Source organism: Varanus komodoensis, unplaced genomic scaffold, assembly GCF_004798865.1.
Source record: "Varanus komodoensis strain SLA01 unplaced genomic scaffold, ASM479886v1 scaffold10, whole genome shotgun sequence".
Taxonomy (NCBI): domain Eukaryota; kingdom Metazoa; phylum Chordata; class Lepidosauria; order Squamata; family Varanidae; genus Varanus; species Varanus komodoensis.
This window is the reverse complement of record NW_025335269.1, coordinates 25,527,435-25,539,982: the sequence shown is the minus strand read 5'-3', so window position 1 is coordinate 25,539,982 and position 12,548 is coordinate 25,527,435. Positions and strand designations below refer to the sequence as shown.

At 40.5% G+C, this 12,548-nt stretch overlaps 1 protein-coding gene across 9 annotated transcripts in view; it reads left to right on the top strand.

Moving 5' to 3' along the window:
• Positions 1–12,219, top strand: part of CMC1 (C-X9-C motif containing 1) — a 48,242-nt gene extending 36,023 nt beyond the window's left edge. For 4 of the 9 annotated variants that reach the window (XR_006413508.1, XR_006413502.1, XM_044417743.1 and 1 more), the window contains 2 exons: positions 9,533–9,623; positions 11,385–12,219. Coding sequence is in view for 5 of the 9 variants with exons in the window: in XM_044417743.1 (XP_044273678.1) it covers positions 9,533–9,623; positions 11,385–11,499 (206 nt within the window). In the remaining 4 variants the exon portion in view is untranslated. Of the gene's footprint in view, positions 1–6,505; positions 6,973–7,199; positions 7,341–9,532; positions 9,624–11,384 lie in introns of those variants that run through there. The other 5 variants (XR_006413498.1, XR_006413495.1, XM_044417729.1 and 2 more) reach the window with 3 other exon arrangements.
• Positions 12,220–12,548: the final 329 nt, after the last annotated feature.

Here is a 12,548-nt window from a genome sequence, read left to right as displayed (position 1 = left end):
ATTGACTATGAAGGCTACTCCATTTCTTCTGAGGGATTCTTGCCCGCAGTAGTATACCTGATGGTCATTTGAATTAAATTCACCCATTCCTGTCCATTTTAGTTCACTGATTCCTAAGATGTCGATGTTCAGTCTTGTCATCTCTTGTTTGACCACGTCCAGCTTGCCTTGATTCATGGATCTTACATTCCAGGTTCCTATGGAGTATAGATCTTTGCAGCATCGAACCCTCCTTTCACCACCAGGTACATCTGCGACTGAGTGTCCTTTCGGCTTTGATCCAGTGGCTTCATTCTTTCTGGCTCTACTAGTACTAGCCCTCTGCTCTTCCCCACTAGCCTATTGGACACCTTCCGACCTGAGGGGCTCATCTTCTGGCGTCATATCTTTTTGCCTTTTGGTACTGTCCATGGGGTTTTCATGGCAAAGATACTGGAGTGGGTTGCCATTTCCTTGTTGTTTACCTACCTTTTATGTCACAATAAACATGTTTTGTACCTTCACAGTGTTGAGTATCTTGTGTGCACTAAGTGGTAACAATGTCAGTTAAATCAATTTCAATTCCAGATTGTAGCACAATTAGTGTGGACAAGTCAAAATCAGAGAAATATTTCTGTAGGGCACAGTGTGCTCATGTATAAAAGGTAAACATTTTATACCAACATTGGTGAGGCTGGTGGGAACTAGAAAGAGGGTCTTCTTGATTGTGGCACTCTATTTCTGGAATTCCATCTCCAAAGAAGTTTGTACAGTACCAACTATCTTTATTTTCTCAAGCTTTAAAAAATGTGTTGTTGTTTGTTGTTGTTTTAGCATTCTATCTATCTATTTCATTTTTATACCACCCAATACCCAAATGGCTCTCTGGGAAGTTTACAGAGTTTTAGCTTGAGCTGCTTCTTATTTTTGTAAAGTACTGTTGAAGGCCAGCTTACAATTTTTTAAAGATAATATTCAGAAGGAAAATGTAATGGTTTAATGCTTTGTTGAGCAGTCACAATTAGACACATGCACAACCAAGCACTCTTCAAAAAACCTTTTGCTGCAGAATGTTTCTCAGATACATCTGGTCTTTGTCCTGGCAGTTAATTTTCTGGCCAAGGCCTGTTGCCTCTTTTGATCTGTTTTCACTGCCACTGTTTCAGTAGCTTTGCAATTGGTCTTTGTCCTGCCAAACTGCTGTTAAAGTTTCAATTCACGCTTTTGCCCAGCTCTTGCCTTGCTAGGCTGGGACCAAATTGATTCCCTTTCAGGGAGGGCAAATTATCCCTTATGTACTTAACAGCTTCTTAGCTCTCCTCCTGGCGACTGCAAAAACATTTTTGGAAAGCTGAAAGGTGTTCACCGAGAGCTTGGTGTATTTTGGCTGCACTGCTGCTTCAGCTCGACATGAACTGTTTCCCTGCTCAGAATTGTGATGATTTGTATGAGTACTTTCACTTCATAACCATGATGGAATGTTTTGTCCCCATCTTGCTGTTTGAGCAATTACATGAGCGAGTCACTTTGTAAAGGGAGAAAGGGTGTTTGTGAATGTTCATATTCAAGATGCAGCTTGGAAACCTGACAACTTGCAGGCAAATGGATTTGGAGCACAGCATAAGTCCAGAAGGAACCCAAAGCCCTTGGAATCAAACCTTGAGATCTTCTTACTGATAGGTGTAGCTCTGCTTGTGTGTGTCATCTGAAGGGCATTTAGGCTGGCATGACTGTAAGTTTTGCACAGCTCTTTCTCCATAAACCTTAGTGCACTGCTGTTACTCTGTATGTGTGTGTACATGCACACTCAGTCCACTATCCAACATTGTGTGAAGCCCTCAAGACAAAAAAGTTGCCCACCGTTGCTTTAGCGGATCATATGCATGGTTAGCGTGCTCCGCCAGACCTTGAATAGCTGTGATAAGGAAGATGTGCTGAATACCCTACAGAGCCCTTGGGGTGAATGGGATGCTATTTAATATGGGATTATAAACAAAGTGTGGCTGACTTTGTTCATGAATATGAACACAAATAGATGATCAGATCTGACAAAAAAGAGGTAAAAAATGTAGAGAGTAAGAGTTTATGTTATGTCAATCTTCTGGTTGCCCTATAATTACTTCTTCCCATCTCTCCATATTCAGATTAATCTTGTTTTTCTATATGTTCCTGCTCAAATTAGAATAATTCTCTAATCAGCTCTGTTAGGCATGCCATAGTGGGCCAGACTATGAAAGCCAGTCCTGGCACACTGATGATGTGTATATTTTATTTGTTGCTATAATTTAAAAGTAAAATAAGAAATATTGATTTCTACTTGACTGGAGAGATGATTTAGTTTGAATATCAGTCTGATCTTAATCAGATGAGAATTAATTGAGTTGGAGGTATTAGATATTCAGTGATGTTAACTGAACCATGATCAATCTACAGAGAAGCTGTCTTTTGTACTGTGTCAGAAATATCAAATAGCTCACGCACTACAATGTAGAACAGTCTTTTCATGTTTACCGTACCTTCAACTTGCCTCATTAAATGCTCCTGTAAATCTTTTCTTTTCACAATATGTAATCTTCAAAATAAGCTAATAATAAAACACAATTTAATAGAAAATGTAAAACATACCTTGGTTCTAAAAATTACTGGCATTTATGGGTCTTTTACATCATAAAGTATCTCCTTGATATCTTACAAAATATATGATTTCAAATACCTAAGACATTCTGTAAAATTGCTGATTTCCACTCTTATTCCCTGCTTCATTGAACTGTAGTGCAGGGGAGTGAACTGAACCTTTGGGCATATACTTCTTTTCTTTTTGTCCAAAAAGAGGGGTATAACTTTAAGCCTGTTCTGGTTCTTGATAGATGTTTTCCTATTTTAAGAGTGTGATAGCAATATCATAAGTGTTGAAGAAAATATAAATGGTGAGATAACACCTCCATAGGACCAGCTCTTAAGTAGTAAAATTGTAAACCCTTTATATAAACTATAGAGCCGGTCCTAAAATCACAAGTGCTACCTTGGTGATGGCTAATGATCGATTTATAACCGGGGCATAGACATATATGTCTACATGCACTCACTTTTAAAATAAGTTTTTTCTAGCTTGAACGCTGGTAAAATTTATTGGCAAAATAATTGAAAATGGTGGTAATCTTTATTAGCATAATTCCCTGGACTGATTAAATTCTCAAAATATGTTTCCTTGTTTAGATCTAGGAAGACCATTTTACATTGCTTCATTTTATAAGCTGTTTTGTGCCTGCCCAACTTTTTAAAATGAGATTTGCTGTGGAAATACAAGATTATTTGTGTGAAGAAGCTAAGCACTGGGAGCACCACATTTGCAAGATGGTTGCAGGAATTAAGGATATAATATATTTTGAGGCCCTTTATTTATTTGATCTATATCCCAATTTTTTCCTACAAAGAACTGAAAGCAGCTTGTATCATTCTCTTCCTCCTACACTCAATTGTATCCCTACAACAACAACCCTGTGAGGTAGGTTAGGCTGTGGGTCTGTGACTCGTCCAGAGTCATTCCATGACTAAATGGGGACTAGAAGCCAGATTGCCTGAGTCCCATCCCCACACCCTTAACTCACTGCACCACACTTTTGCAGCATTCAAACTGCTGTACATGACAATGCTTGGCAGAATTACCGTATTTTTCGCTGTATAAGATGCACCTTTTCCCCCCTCAAAAGTAAGGGGAAATGTCTGTGCGTCTTATAGAGCAAACATGTGTGTGCCCGATGCCCGGGATGCTGCCGGCCCACCTACACCATGCGGCACCACCTGGCCGGCACGCGCTCAGCGTGTGCTGCTCGCCCCCCCCCGCCCCGGCGCAGGTGAGAGCTGTGCCTCTCAGGGGGAGTGGAGCGGAAGAGCAGCAGCCGCAGGCTTTAACCCGCCTGCCGCACAGAGAGACGGACTGCTCACCCCCACCGCCCAGGAAGACCTGCCGCCACCGCGCTGCCCGGAAGACCACCACCGGCACGCTGCCGGCCCGGCTGCACCTCACTTGGCCAGCACGCGCTCGGTGCGCCCTGCTCCACCCCCCTCCTCTGGTGCAGGTGAGAGCTGTTAATCACAAGTCGGTGTGTGTTTTCAAATGGCAGCCCGTCTTTTAATGAAGCCCATGGGGAAGTGATGGGGAATGTGCCTGTGATTATCAGGAAGCTTTCCATGGATCCCTCCTCTAAAAACTAGGTGCGTCTTATGGTCAGGTGTGTCTTATAGAGTGAAAAATACAGTAAGTACTTTATGGCAAAGGTTAGTATTAGGTTTTCTCTTCCAAAAACTATTGCATTCAGCAGATTTATTTTAATTTTTGGAAACCCTCTAAAATTACTGGTTTTACTTCAACCTAATAAAATATCCAATATCAGCATAGCATTCTGGATATTTTAAAAATGCACAGCATTTCTCAATTACTTGATTAAAAGACTTAGCAGAAGTGGTGGCTGCCATGGAGAGGTTAAGAGGTTTAGGGTTGGGTGCATGGACAAGCCTAAAGGCAGGTACATGCACCAGTAAAGTCAGAGATCTCATCACAAAGCATGGTGTTTAGGGTGCCTTCCAAAGCACGGTAGCTGTGTTCCTCTAGCTACTGCCCTCCATGCTGGAGTTTCTGAGATCCTTGGCTCTCATTCATTCTCCTCATAACGGCCCCTGGTTTGGGTAAAGAACAAGAGAGAAGGAGAAATGTAAGCAAGCCAGTCATTGAGTATTAATTTTTTCATGGTGGAGGCGAGGCTGTTAGGTAGATGAAAAGGGGCCACAGGTTTGAGTAGAAGGTTCTGCAGTCTAGGACCAGCTCAGTGGATCATGGATCATCCTTGATCTGTGCTTATGGATCATGAAAAATCTTATTGATGCCTAAATTAATCTGTGTGCGCCAATTGATGATTGTGGAACATAGTTTTGGCTGGGCACTCTTTTGAAAAAGGATAGACTTGGTTTAATATAAACATAGGATCATCTATGATGAGATAAAGTATAAGCAAATGAATTGTTGCATTGAGAGGCTTTTCCTCTGACAATGTAATATGGGGAAGGAAAAAAAGAAGAGAAAGGAGGTGGAAGCCAAATAAGTGAGGAGAACAAGTGTGATCCAGACTTATCATTAGCTCTGAGGAAGCAAGGGAAGGACCCCCTTTTTTCCTCCCAAATTTCTTCTTGCTGGAGCTTCCAGTTCCACCTCCCATGCTGTCCCACAGAGCCATCCATCCACTGGAGAAGCTTTTTGGCTGAATATTCCTTTGCAACTATGAAAGATAAAACTGTTTAAAAGTGTTTGTTTAGAAGCCTGAGAACATCACTTTTCATTTAAACTGTGGCCATAAGCCACACAAAGGTGCAGTCACACAGAAGGTGCATTTCACATCTGCAATACGGTTACCTTTTTTAACCGCAGGAAACTAGTTTCATTCTTTCACTACAAACCTTGTGATCTCAATCTCTCTGTCTCTGTCTCCCTCCCCCCTCTCTCCCCTCCTCTCTCTCAAGTAGTCTCAAATTAAAATGACAACCATTATGGATTCTTGGATGGCCTTGTTCCTTCTTCTCTCCTTGCAGTGTGAGACTAGAATGAAAGGCCAACTGTTCCTCACTCAGCATGCAGTATATGTCAGCAGACTGCAGTCTGATTATGAAAAGGGTAGTGCCCTGCAGTTATTATCTCAATTGGAAGCTTGTGGAAAATACTGTGAAAACATTGAAAGTATCGTTTGCCTTTAGTCTGTCTTCATGTAGTTATTTTCATTTGCACAGCTCATTACCCACCTTGAAGGAACCTACTGACAACATGAAAATACATGAAACGGGAAACTGGAGTTGGGAAATTAGGTTTATTTGTTGAGGGTTAATGTTAATGCATGTCAGTTTTTACATTTCACATTTCACTTGCATTCTGATTCTGTGTCCCCTCTGCCCAAAGTTCTAATTAAAGGTTTTTAATTAATAGTGATAGTACTCTGTTTTGGGGATTCTTTGTTCATACAAGAGAGTTCATGGACTGTCAAAACCAGATACTAAAAAATTGAGGTGCAGGCTTTTTGTACTCTTTGAAAGTGTCTAATAAACATTTCTAATAAAATGGTCTGAATTCTAGTCCTTTAGCAGCAGAAGGATTTTAAAAGGCTGTGGAGACAAAAACCAGTAGTAATTATGTGGTGTTATATATTCATATAGCTGGATTCTAATATTCTCGTGCTTGTTCCTTTCCCCTTCTCTTCTTTTCATTTTTGGTTAGCATTAACAACATTAAGGCTTTATAGCTGGAAGCCCTTTTTATCACTTTGTAATGATGCTTCCTGTGCGTGCCACTAAGGCTGTCTGTAGCTAAGGCAGGGTCTTTTGGAGGCTGGGGTATGCCCTATGTAGCAGTTCGGTCTTTGTTCACTAGGACATCACACCTTTAACCAACTGAAGCTGGTGAGCTAAGAAGTGAGAGGGACCTCCCGTTGTCTTCAGCTTATATTTTATTTTGTATGTTCGTGTGTGTGTTTTTACTTCACAGTTTTCCAGAGAAATGATTACAAAAGGAAGAAGAAAAACTAGCGCAGCACTGCTTTGCTGAGACTGATGCCAGTGGGAAACAAAAATCCAATTGCTCTTTGGACCAAGTTCAGCTTGAGAGCCCTGTGAACATCCACCCACCACTACCTAATTATATCCAGCATGTTTATATGAAATGGGAACATGTGTGATCCATTTAGACACTTCAAATTTAAACACTGACTATGTCTTTTCCAATGTTTTCATTTTTCCAAGTATAGTGGTCACTGTCATGTTTTTTAAAGAACGCATGTCTACAATGTGATATGCAAAGCTTTAAAACTCTTATGTGCCTGGTTTTAGCCTGGATTTTATCATCATTATCGGATGCGGAGTGTTGCATGTTGTTTGTTGTATATGGTTGCTTTCTTTTTTGTAAGTCCTCAAGAGACTTTTAGTATTAAGCAGCATATAAAAACTTTAAACAAAGAGAGAAAGAAAATACTTGTTTTGCTTGTTACAAAATGGGATGACAAGCATAGAATGTGTACTTCAAAAAAATGTAGAACACACAGTCCTGTCTTTTGTTTTTGGGGTGGAGCTGCCACTGAAGACAAGAGAATTTAGTTTGTGTATAACTGTTTCATTAATCAAATCTGCATAGAGTTTACATAGGCATAAAAATAGTGCCTAAGTAAGAATTATGTCTTTTTTAGAGATATACATGTGTTGTACACAGAAGAGACATTTCCTACCATGTGAGAAAGGAGAACCAATCCTTCCATCATATGGTGCTTACCATCTGCAAGCATTACACTAAAAACTATTTTAAAAAATACAGTCTGGTGCCCAGTTAGGTAAGGCAGTTTTTACTTGATCTAATATAACCAAATAAACATTTCAGTCCTAGTGTAAAAGGGAAGATTATGCACTATTTAACATAACTAAAACCTGTGGGATGATATCAGTAACAGAGTCCAATTTTAATAAATTTTCTAAAGATAAAGAATTACACTGTTCCTGCCTGAGCCTTTGGGCCAATTCTTGTATTGTGGCTGCATCACAGAAGACTGCAGAAAAGCTTCTACGTGGCAGCAGCTCTGAGTGACAGCTATACAAGAGCTGTTCTTTTCTGGATTTCCCATCCAGAGATTTTGCATATGTGACAACCTGTGTGTATGTTTATCACACATTATGAGGTACAATTGGTTTTCAGATGCAGAGGTTATATGTGCAAAAGCAAATAGACTTGTGTGAAGTGATCCATAGGAAGCAGCAATGTAGAATGTTAATCAAAGACTAGCTGTGTTATCACACGGGCTCTGACTTGTTGAAAGCAGTATGAAAAGGAGAAGGGTTTCACCTCCTGAATTTGTTACAGAATAATACAGTTTCATAAATAGTTTAGTAGTATTGAAGATCACTCCAAGTATGAGCAGTGTTAATTTGTTACACAGTGTGAAGGGAAAATCCTAATTACAACCTTGTTGCTAAACAAGTGAGAAAGACCTTACAAAAAGCTTGAGGCGGCAGGCCAAGAGTGGCTAAGATGGAAGATCAGACTGGGTCACGGAGTGAGAAAATACTTCTTTACAAAGACTTGTTTCACTGTTGACTAATAGGATTGTGCATTGCTGGTGGCTTGTGTAGCTTCCTTAAGCATGTTATAGCAATTAGAGTATTCTGGCACTGTCAAGGAGTGATAGACAACCTTAAAAATGTGGTGGCCAAGAATGGTGGTGGCCCTTTATTGGATGAAGATGTTGATGGTAAGATTGCAGTCTGTTAAGTGTGCAGCAGGACCAGACCTCATAGCTATGCAACAGTGTGTGGCTGTGTGTAGCTCTAGCAGCTGCTGGGAGAAAAAGGCCTTCATTGGCACTATTTTGATGCGTCTGTAACCCAATGCAGGCATTTTGCTTTAAGGTAGAATGGACACATGATGGGAGGAAGAGCAAGGACAAGCATGTTAGCTCTCTCCCTCCATATGTTGGCGGCACATTTCTCTATTGGCTCCCCATTCCATGGATGCCACTCAGTGCCAGAGAAGATATTTGCTCTGGGGCAGTGGAGGTAGCAGGCAAGAATGCTGTGGCCCCATCCATTGGCCAGAGGGACAAGAGCCGCCAAATGCTTTTCAAGGAAAACATGTGCTAGGGAAGATCAGCCTCATTCAAAGGGCAGTGAAATGCCTGCGTGCAGTTTGCAACCTTGTTCTGGCCTTGAAAAACTGATCTCCCTTCTGTGAAAAATGAGATAAATATGCGGAGTAAATGGAAGTGTTGGCTGGGGCTGATGGGAGTTGTAGTTTAAAACACCAGGTTGCCTACCTGTTTTATGCATTCTGAAAGCTGCAGGTATGTGGGATTGTGCCTACCTAGAGTCCCTGGGACAAGAACCCTGGAGTAAGTACTATCACAAGCAGTGACATTAGAAATTAATATGCAAACCTAATGGTACAGGCTCCTTGTTCTTGTCCCCAGCCTCTCTCATTCAAGAGGTACCACCAGAATGCCTTTGCTGTACATGGTAGCTTCAAAACAGGTGCTAAAAGTGTCCTGGGGTATTCAGTTGTACGATATACCGCTATCACGTGCAAGCAGTATCAGTTAATTTGATTGCAGAAAATACATCTGCAGACCCTGTTATGAGGCCCACCTGTACACTTATTTTTTTAACAAAGCTCACTACTGATACGTTTGCTTTGCTGCAGTGGTGTTTTAGTCTTGGAGCTGGGCTGGAGGGTCCTGCTTGGGTTGCATTTGAATATGTGCTTGCCAAATTTTGCAGCTCTGGTTAAAAATGGAATATATATATTTATATATAAATAGATAGATAGATATATTGGGGGAATACATAACTTAAGGGCAATGCATACATTTCTCACACAAAATTTTGCAAGCTGAAACAGGACAGGATGCACTTGTGCTTCACAAGTGTGAAAGCTGTAGAAAGTAAACACTATCAGATGGTTAATCAAGGGAAAGGAACACGTAGGATCTTGAAACTTTGTGCCTGCATAACCACTTTGTCTCATATTTTATTTCAGCTTTCACCAAATGTTGTCAAGACACAGGTGTTCTAATGGTGGTCAAATGCCAAGAGGAAAACAAAGCTCTGAAAGCATGTCTCACTGGCTAGTAAGTAAAATCGAGGAAGAGAAGCCTACACCCAGCAGTAATTAAAGAGAAAGGTCCTGGTAGTTCCTGTTGGTTTTGAATAGAGATTCAAAATTGTTCTCTGGAAGTTGGAAAGATAGTTGATCTTGCTTTCACTTTGGACAATCATTAGTATACTGTATCCATTCACAGAAAGTGCATCTCTGCTAGAATCATTTCGACTAGTTACTGCATTCTGGTTCACTTATCCCCATCAGTGGAGCTGCTCTTGTATCAAAGAACCTAGCTAGGCCACTGTGGCAGCCTCTACCAGATATTGCAGGGACATCCAAGTTGTGACAATCTGGATAGGGGGAGGAAGCCCCTAACAAAGTTTGATTATTCTAATACTGCAATATATTTGAAAGATAAGCCACAATTTGACACATTAGGCAAGACCAGTACATGAGGATCATTTGAGCCTGTTTATATATGAGAACTATCTTGTTAAACTTAAGGAGATGTAACACCAGTTATACTTAGTATCAAGAAGACAAAACAAAACAAAAGCTAGATCTTCAAGCAAATGTTAAAAATTTAATTATAAATCAGCAGTTTTGCTAAACAAAATATCTGGAGGTGACCTTGCAGTATATTTTACATCAAAGTTCCTTGAATATATTTGGGAAGCTGAGGATGCAGATTCAGTTTAGAAGCATGGAAAGTACTGCTGTATTAACATTAAATGTCTAAGGCTGGAAATTGGGTAATGAGCTTTGAATTGTATTATGATCAAATTAATAAAATATTTAAAAGAAGACATTAAATAATTTTGAATAGATTATGCACATCTGGAGTAGTTACTTATATCATTACCACTTAACTTGCATTTTAAATCCCCATCCCCAGCTGAGAGAGACTTCTGTTTACTGTCTAACTTGTACCTCCCAGTTTTATTGGCTGACCTAGAAATAGAAAAAAACTATTTTTTCCTCCTCTATATACATTCTGCAATTTGAGACTAACTCCACTGTTTCATGTGATCATTTACCAAAACACTCCCATACCCTAAAAGGACCCAGTTGCTAAGTATTTGGAAGAAAGGTGTTCTGTCCTATTATCCGGGGGAGCATGCAAAAATAATTTCAAAATGTGGATGGCCCCAAGTTTGAATAATGTTATTCACTTACTGCTATTTTGTATCAATCCCCTTTCTTCCACATGGACACATTCTTCCTCTTATATAGGTAAGAAGTGCAGGTATGGAGCCCTGAAAACTGGATCTTCAAATGCCACACATCTTTTTCCTTACGACCATGCCCCAATTTCCACTGTATCTGCAGCAGCACACTCTAGAACAGGCTTCCCTTCAAAATGAAAAGTATGATTTCCAACCAGAGTAAGCACCAGATACAGCTGCACACTTGCATGGGACATGTGGGCAGATGGAGGCTTGTTGTGGTCTCTAGTGATGCAATTCACTATGACTGCCCACAGTCCTCTGACCTCAGGTGGTTATGGGCATGCAAGAGAAGGAAAGGCTGAGGTGCCACCAGAATAGTCTGCATGTTGGCAGAGCCCGACTCCTCGCAGAACTCCATCCGCAAGCACTGTGTTAGAATCTCGGAGCTGCAGGTTACCAGACTTTGCTGAGTGCGAGAGTGGAGGGAGCTAGCACTCCTAACTCTCCTGTGACTAGTTACTGTCTGATGGCCATAGGATTACATCTTGAGAAGTCCACCAGTAGATGAAATTGCGTAAAGAAATAACTAAGATCTAATGATCCTATTTCCTTTCTTCTAGCTATACTGACCCAGCATTTTATGAAGAATGCAAGCTTGAATATTTGAAGCAAAGGGAAGAATTCAGAGCAACAGGAATCCCCCAAAAGCAGCAGAAGCTTCCCACCAGCATGTAAACTCTTACATGTCTTGGCTAAAGGGGCTGTGGGTTGATTGCCAATGCCATTAAACACCAAATTTGAATAGATCTTGCAATGTTTTTTCAATCATAACACTGCAATAAATGAAACTTGTATGCTGTCATTGTGAACAGTGTATCCTGAATCTGGAAAATATGATTACAGCAAGAAAATGCTATCTACTTCAGTGGCGGGACTTTCCATAGTTCAATTTACAACAGGCCCTTGGGGCAACTTCAGTCAGGCATGGTGGGCTTTCCTGAACAATAACAGAAGCAGAAGAATTCACCCTTCACTACATTTGTGGTGTTCTTCACCCCATTCCCAAAAGGCAGGTTTGGAGTTACAGCACCCTGTATTTCACCACTGGCCAACTTATGGAACAACTGTATTTTTGGGACAACACGTTCCGTATAGGTGCCAACAGCAGAGCAAAAGCACTGCGCTTGCAGTAGAAGTTAGAGCAAGGTGATAAGATTTCTGCAAACAGAAATCAAAGGAAGCCATGTGGAAGAAGGGAAAGCAAAAGGACAGCTAGCTGTACGATAGGAATGGGGTAGAAGGGGATAGTAACATGACATGGTTATATAGAGAGGGGATTAAAAAAAGACCAATTGAGTTTAAAAAGGAGTTGTGTTAAATTGTCAAAATCTCTTCTGTTTTTACTGATGCAGCTGCCTTCAGGTAGAGATGTTATAATAAAAATGTAAGACGTAACCCTCCATGTCGTCAGTGGTACTCTTTCTGATCCAGGAGCTATTATAAAACATGAAATAAATTATAAGTTTTGAAATATTTAGTATTTACTTCCCCTTTTTCACTATGAGAAGCATTCCTAACTTGTCCCAATTTTGTAACATTAGCTAATCAAATATCCACCACCACAGATCCAAGCTGTTGATGAAATGAACTGAACCCAAAGTTTCTTAAGTTTGTTTTTTTTTTAATCCTGTAACTTGCCCATTTGCAGAGGCATCTCTCTCAGCACTTCTGGGAATTTCTAGCTTTCACACATACTTTCATATTGATCAAAGTGGCTGGATTTG